This window comes from Urocampus carinirostris, chromosome 10 (genome assembly GCF_059441175.1).
Source record: "Urocampus carinirostris isolate Australia breed hairy pipefish chromosome 10, RoL_Ucar_1.0, whole genome shotgun sequence".
Lineage (NCBI taxonomy): Eukaryota > Metazoa > Chordata > Actinopteri > Syngnathiformes > Syngnathidae > Urocampus > Urocampus carinirostris.
Genome location: NC_142358.1, coordinates 29,428,953 through 29,441,348, shown reverse-complemented (window position 1 = coordinate 29,441,348; position 12,396 = coordinate 29,428,953). Strand labels below are relative to the sequence as shown.

Below are 12,396 nucleotides of genomic sequence, written 5' to 3'. Positions count from 1 at the left end.
GGGCGCCTTACCATCTAGGCTACTGAGCTGGTAACAATGACAATAAAGGCATATTCTATTCTATTCTATTCTATTTATGGAGGAGAAATACTTTAATATATATATATTTTTTAACAATTAATGAATCATAAATTAATGAAAAAAATATTGCAGTTTTATTGCACAATGGTACTGTATTGATTACGGACACGATTCACTACACTTTACATGATACCTTGTCGCTATCATGTGGACATTATGGAGAACTGCATTCACCTTCCAGTCGCTAACCCAAAATACCATACTGGACCCAAAAAACAAACAAACATATGTATGGAGTGGGCGGCACAGCGGAAGAGTGGTTAGCGCGTCCGCGGCATAGTTCTGAGGTCATGAGATCGAATTCTCCCGTGTGGAGTTTGCATGTTCTCCCCGTGCCTGCATGGGTTTCTTCCGGGCAAAGTGTGGATAAGTTGTCTGTCTCTGTGTGTCCTGCAACTGGCTGGCAACCAGTTCAGGGTGTTCTCTGCCCACTGCACGAAGATAGCTGGGCTGGGCTCCAGCACCCCCGCGACCCTACTGAGGATAAGCGGTAAAGATAATGGATGGATGGATATAATTGGAGCTGCAAAAACTGTAAAGGAAACACATACTGAATCTATCTACAGAATATTCATTGGAAAAGTTAAGAATGTTTCCTGTTTTCTCCTGCAGAAACCAAAGAATTTTCCATTATCAAGCATTTTTGAAAACGTGCCATTGAGCCCAAGGGAGCACCAAAGACTTGCTTGTGGCTCCAGAGCAAGTTTGGGCCCACCTGTTGGTGGTTTTATAGGTCCTGAGCATTTTTTTTGACTTAATGGCTTTTTAGAAAAACTTATATCCATCCATTATCTTCCTCTTATCTGCTTATTTTTTGCACCTATTATTACCTCTTCAGACACTTTATATATAGCCAACAGTAGCTCAATACTGGTTTTATTGCGTCGCGAGGGCAGTAGCCTCAGCAGGGAAGCCCAAACCTCCCTTTCCCCAGCCACTTCATCCAGCTCATTTGACGGGATCCTGAGGCGTTCCCAGCCTAGAGACATAGTCTCTCCAGCGTGTCCTGTGTCGTTCTCAGGGCCTCCTGATGGTGAGACATGCTTGAAACCCCTCCCGAAGGAAGCGTCCAGGAGGTATCCTTATCAGATACCTGAGCCACCTCAGCTGGTTTCTCTCAATGAGGAGGAGCAGCGTCTCTACACTAAGTCCCTCCGGGATGACCAAGCTTTTCACCCTACCTCTGTTTCTTTTTTTCTCAGCTTTTCACAACTTTTTCATTTTGGTATTTTTTTCTTTTTTGTTCTATTCCCCCTTCCTGTAAGTAATTTTGTGCATAATTTTACATAATATTTGGTCATGTTGGGATTAAAGAACCAAAAACAACCTGAAGAGCCGTTTAGGACCCGAAAGCCGGTTCCTTTTAGTGAGCCGAGCCAAAGAAGCCGGTTCCCAGACAAACTCTACTAACTTTACTCAACTTCGTTCTCCTTCGACTCGACTTCAAAATACCGCGTTTAGGACACGTCAGGGGAACCTGTGTATTTTTACCTGCATGCACTGTAACTTTGACTTGAGTCGCTTCTTAATTAGTAATTTTGAGCCCTCATTTTTGTGCGCTGGCTAGATTTTCTTGTGCGCTTAGAATGTGCGAGCAGTGCGCAATTGCGCACGCGCGCAGCTTAGAGGGAACACTGGTTTTTAAAACTTGAAAATGAAAAAGTTTGCACATACACAAGGTAGGTAGATTCGTCAACCCGTTTTACAAACGTGTACAACTTGACGCAACGATATTGACGCACAGGCAGACTCAGGCAGAAAAGGGGCGGGGTGACTGTTCGGCCAATCGGAATGCATAACACAATGTACAATGAAAAACCCAAAAGTAGCGAAACCGCGAAAAGTAAACTGTAATACAATGAGGGATTACTGTCCTTTTTTTGTTAATCTTGTCTTGGATGTGTGTCTTTGTTGATGTTCTTGTTTTTACGATCGTGATTCCTAAATTGTTCCAGGGTTCTCATACTCGCAGGCCTGCTTTCACACAATCAGCGAGAGGGAGGTCAATCTGGTTTGTCGGCATTTCTGGTTTGCGCAGAATTGAATAGAAATCAGTGCATTGTTCTGCCAGGGTCACACCCACATGCGTCATTTACAAGGCCATTAAGCATGCTATCTAGTTGTACTTTGGCCTCGCATGTTCTTTCTACTTGTCCCTATTAAAAATGTTATATTATTTTAACTTTGAGTAGTTTCTATACTACAGGGCCTTTCTTGTTTATTTTCTAAATGAGCTTTAGTCATTTTTTTATCATGAGGCACCAATGTCACACAACCGACCCCAAAAATTATTCCTTCCTTTCAATTTCTGTCTGTGTCCACCAGATGGGGGCGTGTTAATGAAAAACAGTCATTCGTTACAGTTACTACTTTTAAAAAGTAATTCTGTTATCCCCCACATTACTGACACACAAAAGTAACTATTTAGCTACAAATTAACACATAGCAGCCGACCCCCTTAAACTACAGCCACATAATAAAGAAACTAAACTGAACATGTGCTCCAGGGGTCACAGACCTTTTTGAGCTAAGAGATACTTTTTTGTTAGTGTTTAGCGCCAAAGGCTACCAGTTTGATATACATTTCTAAATTAACATTTTCTTACTATGTTATTACAATTTTGTACTAATTGGAGGTTAAAATAGGCTCAGTCAAGCACTAAAATTACAATGACCCATGATGTATTTTCAGAACCAGCTTGCAGGCTAGGGGCCAACAGGCACCCTGTTGAAGACCTTGGGTGTACACCATCCTGTGGAAACAGCGAGGCCTTCATATTTCTTGCCTTTTGCAATCTTGACAAACAAACACTTAACCGAGACACTCCATGCCCATTTTGTCTCTGGGGTTCAAGCCACTATAAAATTATGGGTGTTGACCTAGATGTTTCCTACTGGCATTGTGTATTGCAAAAATAATTTTACGAATAATAAAACCATAATTTAGCACACTTTTATCGTAAAGTCTGCTCATAGATTTTCTTGTTCCTGTATAAGCGCTGCCTACCTCTCCTGGTGACACATCACCAAAGACGCGCATATAAACTGACCCCCTGAGTTCAGTATTTTCTTTTATAGTTATAAATACGCTTAGATGCAAGTATATACAGTAGGGAGAATATCTCCATGAGGAGAAATTCGGTGTTATAATCAGTGTTCCTTCTAAGCTGCGCGCGTGCACGTCCTGCACATTCGCAACGCACAAGAAAATCTAGCCAGCGCAATGTTCCCTCTAAGCTGCGTGTGTGAGTTTTTAGAGTTTTTCGAGAACCTGCTTCTTCGGCTCGGCTCACTAAAAGGAACTGGCTCTTTCGGGTCCTAAATGGCTCTTCTGGTTGTTTTTGCTTCTTTCATCCCTATATGACCAAATATTATATAAAAGTATGCACAAAATGACTTAAAGGAAGGGGGAATAGAACAAAAAGGAAAAAAAATACCAAAATGAAAAAGTAGTGAAAAGGTGGGAAAAAAGGAACAAAAGAAAGAGAAAAAAGAAGGAAAATTTCAGAAAAAGCCCAAAAAAAAGAAAGAAACAAAGAAAAAAAAGTAAATAGAGAACAAAAAGAAAAAAGTAACAGCTCGTGTTCCAGGAACGTTTTTCTTTGAAACGTGCCAGTCCCAACACTGGTGTCCACATCTGAGAGCCAGAAGTTTTTTATTCTCTGTTTTTATTGTCTCTGTAGCACTTGGTCTTATCTGAAAACACATGGAAGCGCACGTGGGCTTCTGTCTGCCCCCCAAGGTTAATTTTTAATCACTTTCAGTGGCATATAAAGTCAACTGCTATTTAAACCGTGATCTCCTTTAATATCACCTCCTAAATAGAAAGTGTTGATGTTTTCTTTTCATGGTCCACTGACTCTTAGGATACTTTGAATGAGTAGTGCAGTTTCCCAATCATGGCTGGATTTCTTACTTGGCTGTGGAGGTATAGGAATTATATTGTGATAATCCTCACACCTCTTCTACTGCTGCCTTTGCCTCTCGTCATCCCCACATCGGTAAGAATGAATGAATGAATGAATGAATGAATGAATGAATGAATGAATGAATGAACGAATGAATTAATGGTCTTTATTGCCATATGATCAGGGACCCCCAACTTGTGTTGTATGTACGTTTGCTGCATGATTCATTGGTTTCCCATGCAAGTGGTCATGAGATGCATTGTAAAAAAAACAAATACATTAATAAATTAAACATTAAAAAAGATTTAAATTTAAAATTTGGATTAAAAAAAAACCGACTGTTTGCAATGTAAAAGCTACAAGAATCGAGAACAATAGCTTTAAATACAAAACATTTTGAAAAGAGAAACTCAATTAAAAATCTATGCTTTTTTTTACAGAATTATTTCAAAAAATATATATACATTTTTGCAATGAGAAAATGCAAGAACCAATAAAGAATATACACCATATTTTCCAGAATAATAGGGCGCACCAAAAAAAAACCCAAATTGGCCAAAAATTTGAAAGTGCGCCTTGAACAGCGGAAATACGTGCGGATCAAATTGGAAATGCATAGTTACACTCAACTGATACTGCATACAGTAACTGTTCTGTCTTTAGGAAACATGTAGATTTGTCTCCAACTGCTCTTAAAATGCTAATTTTTTGTTGCTTAAATTAATCTTAGTTGTGAAACCGGATGTCATAATGCTAATTTATGTTCTATTTTTATGCAACCCTAGCTCTTATTGTAGTTTTAATTCCATGTGCCTTATATAGGAAAAATATACCACATTAGACAAATTTTGGGGGTGCACCTTACAATCCAGTGCGGAAAATACAGTATTTAATTAAGAAATATTATAGAAAGAGAAAATAAAATGTGCAAAACAATCAGCTAGCAGACTTTGACTTGTCCATCCATTATCTGTACCACTTATCCTCACTAGGGTCACGGGAGCCCATCTCAGCCGAGTTCGGCAGTGGGCGGGGGACCTGACCTTGTTGACAACCAGTCGCAGTGCAAACTACTCACACACTCAGACAATATGCACTGGCAAATTAACCAGAGTGCTCGGAAGTAACCCCCACAAGCATGGGGAGAACCTGCAAGTTCCATACGAGGAGGCACTGGACTTGAACCCTGATCCTCCGAACTGTGGGGCTGCGCACTAACCATACAAACGCTGTGCTGCAACTTTGACTTGTAAAAAGTTATATCTTTTTTGTTTTACTGCTGTTTTTCTCAGTGGTAAAATTGGTATTTTTGCAGATGAAAAACACATTTGGGTGGCAGTGGGTCAGGAGGTAAAGCGCTCGTCTTGGGATTAAGAGGTCCTAGGTTTGATTCCTGGCTCCTCCGAGTTTTATGTCGAAGTGTCCTTGGGCAAGACACTGAACCCCTAATGCCAGAAGGTAGTTAGTTGCCTTGCATGGCTGACGCTGGTATCAGTTAGTGTGTGAAAGTGAAAAAGCGAGAAAGCGAAAGTGTGAAGCACATTGTAAAGTGCTTTGGGAGGTTCTTTCTTTTACCCCTTTTTTTCTTTTCACTTCTTTTTTCTTTCTATTTTTCTGTTTCATTTTATTTTTTGTCGAAGTAAAATTCATTAACATACTATCGAGTACAAAATATAGAAATATCAAAGATATTGTTTCCCCTTATTTTACAACATTCCCTCAAACTTAACCACATTTTGCAATACAAAAAATATGAGAAAACCATATTTAGAATTTGCAAAATTATCTTCCAATATAGAAATAAAAATTTAAATTTTTCAAGTATTTGTCCTCATAATTATAACTTGACTTTTTGAAATACAGAGCTGCAAGCATTGGGTAAAAATGGACCAAAGTAATGATAGTTAAAAATGATGCGAACATAGAAGTTAATATTTTTTCAGATTTTATATATTTCCCCCCACTGGATTGAACTTTTTGCAGAGTGGAGCTGCTAGCATTTAGAAATAGTTAAATAGGGGAGAAAACTCCTTAAAACAGACATCATTGTCTGCGGAAGTTTTCTAACTGTATTATATTCTAACTCGACCCTTTAAAATGTGGACTTTAAAATGTGAAATTTGTAAAAAAATGAGGAAACATATGCAACCTTATTTTTAATTGTCATCCATTTCTCAGTGTTGTATCACGAATAAATCAATAATAAACATGAATTGACAGATATTATAACACTATAAATTTAATATCCTACTCTTTTCCAAGAACACGATGGCAACATGAGTTTGTAAGAAGTTGCATTCCAGGATGACAGTGGCCTTTATACATAATTACCTGAGCTGAATAGAGTAATGATACTCGTGTAATAAATCACAGACAAAACATAACAACCAAGCCGTGTGAATAAAACTTGAGTACAACAAACAAGTTTTTTATGGTGACTTGTTTGAAATGCAACCGTCATTTCCATTCCACCAGCTTGTTGCAGATGCGTGTTTTCTGTTAAGATTGTTTGACCCTATTCACATAACAGGGACGCGAGGTGAGGTCTGAGTCTTTTGAGGGGTTGTCAGATTTACAAGGAATGAACCTACATGGGGAATCAGCTTCCCTAGTAAGGTCTACTCGGGGGTACTGGAGAGAGGGTCCGCCAGGAAGTCGAATCTCGGATTCAAAAGGAGCAGTGTGGTTTTCGTCCTGGCCGTGGGACACTGGACCAGCTCTGCACCCTCTGTAGGGTCCCTGAGGGTGCATGGGAGTTTGCCTATCCGGTCTACATGTGTTTTGGGGACTTGGATAATGCATTCGACTGTGTTCCTTGGAAGGTCCAGTGGGGGGGTGCTTGGAGAGTATGGGGTACAGCACAATCTTATCCGGGTTTTGTGCTCCTTGGATGCCCGGTGCCAGAATCTGGTCCGCATTGCTGGCAGTAAGTTGGATTTGTTTCCGGGGGAAGTTGGACTCCGCCAGGGTTGCCCTTTGTCACCGATTCGGTTTATAACTCTTATGAACAGAATTTCTAGGCGCAGCCTTGATGGGGAAGGAGTCCAGTTTGGGGACCTCAGCATTGCATCACTACTTTTTGCAGATGATGTGGTGCTGTTGGCTTCCCCAGGCCGTGATCTTCAGCTCTCACTGAAGCGATTCGCAGATGAGTGTAAAGCGGCCGGGATGAGGATCAGCACCTCTAAGTCCGAGACCATGGTTCTCAGCCGGAAAAGGGTGGCATTTTCCCTCCGGGTTGGGGATGAGATCTTGCCTCAAGTGGAGGAGTTCAAGTCTCTTGGAGTCTTTTATACGAGTGAGGGTAGGATGGAACGAGAGATCGAGAGATGGGTTGGTGCAGCATCTGCCGTCATGCGGACCCTGTACCGGTCCGTCGTGGTGAAGAGAGAGCTGAGCCGAAAGGCAAAGCTCTAAGTCTACCGGTCGATCTACGTTCCTACCCTCACTTATGGTCCTGAATTGTAGGTTATGACCGAAAGAACACGATCCTGGAAATAAGTGGCTGATATGAATTTCCTCCATAGGGTGGCCGGGCTCTCCATTAGAGATAAGAAGAGAAGCTCAGTCATCTGGGAGGGACTCTATATAGAGCCACTGCTCCTCCGCATTGAGAGGATCCAGTTGAGGTGACTCGGGCTCCTGGACGCCTCCCTCGGAGGTGTTCTGGGCATGTCTCACCAGCAGGAGGCCCTGGGAGCGACCCGGGACATGCTGGAGAGACTATGTCTCGAGGGTGCCCTGGAAACGCCTCTGGATCCTGTTGGATGAGCTGGAGGAAGTGGCCGGGGAAAGGCACGTCTGGGCTTCCCTGTTCAGGCTGCTGCCCCGCGACCTGACCCCAGATAAGTGCAAGATAATGGATGGATGGAACCTGCATCTTCATTATCATTTGATTGGTAGTGCAGGAAAGCAATATTTTAACTGTAGAATAGACGTAAAGGTTGTCTTAGTTTAACTTATAAATGAAGTCAATCCAGTGCAATTTTTGAATAAAACCATCAATAGATTGGCTTGACTTGCTGTTAGCTTAGGTGTGTGCCAAATCAGAATCCTTGTTCTTACTAATGCCCTCTGCCATGAGGCAAGAGAATTGCGTGTCTCACGCTGCAATTCCGGACGCTTAGCAAAGCCATACGTTACATACTGCTTCTCTTGAAAAGAATGAACAGACGGGTAAACCTCCATGATGAAAATAAATCCATGCAACAAGAAAAAACAAATACTGGATGGCTTGACTTCCTGTCAGCTTGCTAATCGCCTAAGATTACTAACTCTATTGTTTGGGGCTGAGGTATGTGCTAAATATGAATCCTTGTTCTTACTATTGCCCACTGTCATGAGGCAATGCACTGGCGTGCCTCACTCTACATCTGCGGACGCTCAACAAAGTAATACGTTACATACTAATCCAAACATTGGGAAGTTAAATGAGAAATAACTTGAACACAATAAGTTTATTAATTTAATATATATTTTTAATATTCCACTTCGATGATGACAGACCCACTCTTCACTGCTACTTAATTTAGGGCCCAATAGTACTTCTGTGGTGTTATTCACAATTTCTCATCACGCTCACATTTTACACCATCCTAATCGTTGTTATCAGATCCATAGTTGTCAAAACTAACAAAGGAAGCAGCTCCCATTGGTGATTCCCAACCCTGAGTGATGCTAATGAAACAATGATTCTGCTCACATAATAAATTTGACATTAAAACACTGCTTATTCATTAATATTCAATAATTTGCATACTAAATATGTAGAAATAATTGTAAAGTATATCCTATGATTATGTTACGTACTGTGGTAGTTGCAATGGTCAACACAGACCACGGAATTCAGTGATCGGTACAGTTTTTACATCTAAAATGCGCGTAATGTGTACTGAGTAAAAAGCAATGATTGCATTCACAAATTAGCATGAACATTTTGTTTACTCTTTGAAGAAAAGACAAAAATAACAATCTTCTTTGAGAAGAGAAGCCTTATTACTGTCATCGCTTGGGACCGTTTCCAAAACAAATGTTCACAAATAAAAAGGAATCTGAAAACAACTTGCAAAATGAACATGGTATTTTATACTATACAGTTGCATAGTAATAAATAGATGTACAATACTTTCTAGATATGTTTTCTACATTCAGACGAATACTTCTCAAAAATTACAACATATTTGCAATTTCAACAGCCTATTCTTAGTTGAAGTCATATTCTTGGTATGTGGATTTTTAACATTTTTAACAAATTTTCGGACCAGTTCCAAAAAGGTCTGACAAATTACCGTCTTACAGAAACACACCCACGCTCGATTTTTATGTTTTGAATGTTTGGGTGACATGATTTGTAGCAAGAATAGTCTAAGAATTCAATCAACTTGATAGCACTGTAAGTAGGCAGTTTTGTATATTGCATTTTATCCGTGTAGTTGTAAACTAGAACGGATCATAACCAGTGACTTGCAGTGATGTTCGTGTGTGGTGAGGCACAGTCAGATTTACAAATAAACAAATAAAAATCTTATTCATCATTTGATTGGCAAAGTGATAACTCAGTGTATAAACTAGCATAGCATTTTCTATCCTTAACTTAAAAATGAAGTTAAAGCCCTGCTCCTTCTGGACAGAAGCAATAATTGATAGGTAAATCCTTCATTATAAAAAAACTCCATGCAACGGGAAAATAAATACTGTATGACTTGCTAATAACTTGATAACACTTTCACTGAGTCTATCGTTAGGGACTGAAGTGTGGGCGAAATCAGAATCCTTGACCTCAGTAGGGTAGCGGGGGTGCTGGAGCCAATCCCAGCTATCCTCGGGCAGTAGGAAGGGGACACCCTGAATCTGGTTCCCAGCCAATCGCAGCACACATAGAGATAGACAACCATTCACTCGCTCATTCACACTTAGGGACAATTTTAACCGGCCAATTAACCTGAAATGCATGTTTTTGGAATGTGGGAAGAAATCGGAGTGCCCGGAGGAAACTCACAGGGAGAACATGCAAACTCCACACAGGACGTTCGATCTCATTACTTCAGAACCGTGACGCACACGCGCTTACTACTGCGCCGCCGTGCTGCCCACTTTCATTTTATGTTTCTCTAAATTTTAAAAACTTGAAAATAAAAAAGTTTGCACATACACAAGGTAGGTAGGTCCGTCAACCTGTTTTACGAACGTGTGCAACTTGACGCAACGATATTGACGCACAGGCAGCCTTAGGCAGAAAAGGGGTGGGGCGCCTGTTGGGCCAATCACAATGCAATGCAGCCTCTCACGACTGCACTTCACTCATCATGCTAATGAGTCATGTTAATGGATACATACTAATGACTGCGTGCTAACGAGTCACTCTAATGACTACATGTTGGCGAGTCATGCTAGCGGCTATATGCTAAAAAGGCATGCTTATTGCAACATCTGTTGCAGCCTGGTCATCCTAGAAGGGATTACCTCATGTGCTGTCCCTTCTCAAGGTTTCTTAAATTACCTCATGTTGAGGTTTTGATTTTTCCTTGCCCTCATGTAGGTTTTAGATCAGGGGACGGTGTCATAATAGTCTGTTGTTTGCAATAATCTGTGGTCTGAGCAGCCCTTTGAGACTCCTTGTGATAAAGGGCGTCACAAATAAACATGACTTATTAACTTCAATCAAAAAAATGTGTGATTTTTTTTATGTTTCGATAAACAGAACAAAAAGCAAATTATATTTTATCAGTGGAAAACCAGTTAATATTTTTGCAGTATGGTTTCCATATCCACAGACAAGATGTCAAAAGTGAAAATAATATTGATGAATTGTCAGGATCAGGAACCAGAACAGGATCAGGACCCAATCGCGTGACGTTCTCACACAAGCCTTTATTTTATGGGAAATGGGGAGGCATGCACGTTAGGCAGCCGGTCTGGCGTGGAAAGAAGGGAAGCCAGAGACCCACGAGATCGATAACGAATCAGGATAACGAAAATAAACAGGAGAAACTAGAAGGGAACAAAAACTGGAGAAACTAACAAACAGGACAAAAACAGACGGAAACAAGACTGGAACCCGAAATTAAACAGGACAAAAATAAATGGGAACAATACCGGACTTGAAATACCAACAGCAAAAGAGCACCGGGTCAGCACCCACGTCTTGTGGGGCAGAAGTTCGTTTGACGGGCTGACCACCGAAGCAAGAGAGCGCTGAGCTTTATATAGAAAGAAAACCAATCTCTCAATGAGCCGCAGCTGGCGCCACCCGGGCGGGGCCAATTTGGCACCATGGCAACCGTGACACTCACGGGCGGGCCAATTGGACAACCATGACATGAATAAACTGTGAAATAACTTCCTATTTAACACAGCCATGTTTCTGTGGAGGATTCCTATTATTCTTTAAATGTGTGACAAATTTCTACACATTTCTATAATATACAGTAAATGTTTTGCTACATTTATTTGAAAGTCATATTTCTTTTGCAATTGAATGTTCCATAAGTTGGTGTTTCGTTGCTTTAATTCAAAACACTTTTTGTGTTGGATTTTTATTGATTATTAGCTTACATCAAGCATTTTTCTGATGTGTTTGATTGAAATTTTCAGATTTTGAGAGTGCAATGCAAATAGTTTTGTACTGAAAACATACCGATGCGTGAATCTATAAAGAGCTGTGGTGATATCGGGTTATAATTAGTCAAGATATGTCGTTTTCCACTTTTAAAAATAGCAATGACTTGTCCTGTTTCTGTTGTTGTTGATAAGACGTCACACCACTAAATAGCAACTTGGTAAGTTATGTAATATCATTGTAAATGGTAGCACAACCGATCGTTAATGTATTTTTAGTCATATCAGTGAACATTTGGGATTTTTAGTTTGCTGTTCTTTGTGATTCTTCGATTGTCTATGCAAGCGCTACCAGGCTGCTTCTTTGTTGCTTGTTAGTGCAAAGAGCAACCAGTTTGATATGCATTTCTGAAATAGTCTGTTATCATGTTATTACTATGTTGTTACTATGTCATTACTATTTTGACGTTATTTGTATGGGAGAGTGGACCCAAAATGGATATTATTAATACTGAGCGAATACTTGGATTGAAATGATACTATTGTCTTAATATTGATACTTTCTTTCCATTTTAACTATCACCATAAAAATGTTGTCAGTGTGTTGGAGGTTTATACAAACTTTCAAAAATGGTCCAATTGTGGTTACACTTTCCTGCAAAATCTTGTGCAATGAAAGGTACCATATTATTAGAGCTATAATATGCACCTACTGATAAGACGCACCTTCAAAAATACACACTTTCCAATCGCTGGCAAATTTGGGTTTTTGGGGCACCTTATTGTCGGTAAAATACAGTATTATAGCTGTTTTATTGACATTATTATACAGTATATGTATTTTCATTTC

The 12,396-nt window shown here is 40.1% G+C and overlaps 1 protein-coding gene across 2 annotated transcripts in view; it reads left to right on the top strand.

The window, feature by feature from the left end:
• The first annotated feature begins 3,980 nt into the window (after nt 1–3,980).
• LOC148358624 (solute carrier family 13 member 2-like) overlaps nt 3,981–12,396 on the top strand; it is a 29,693-nt gene continuing 21,277 nt past the window's right edge. For both annotated transcript variants that reach the window (XM_088345266.1, XM_088345264.1), the window contains exon 1: nt 3,981–4,082. In XM_088345266.1, coding sequence (XP_088201392.1) covers nt 3,981–4,082 — 102 coding nt within the window. The remainder of the gene's footprint in view (nt 4,083–12,396) is intronic.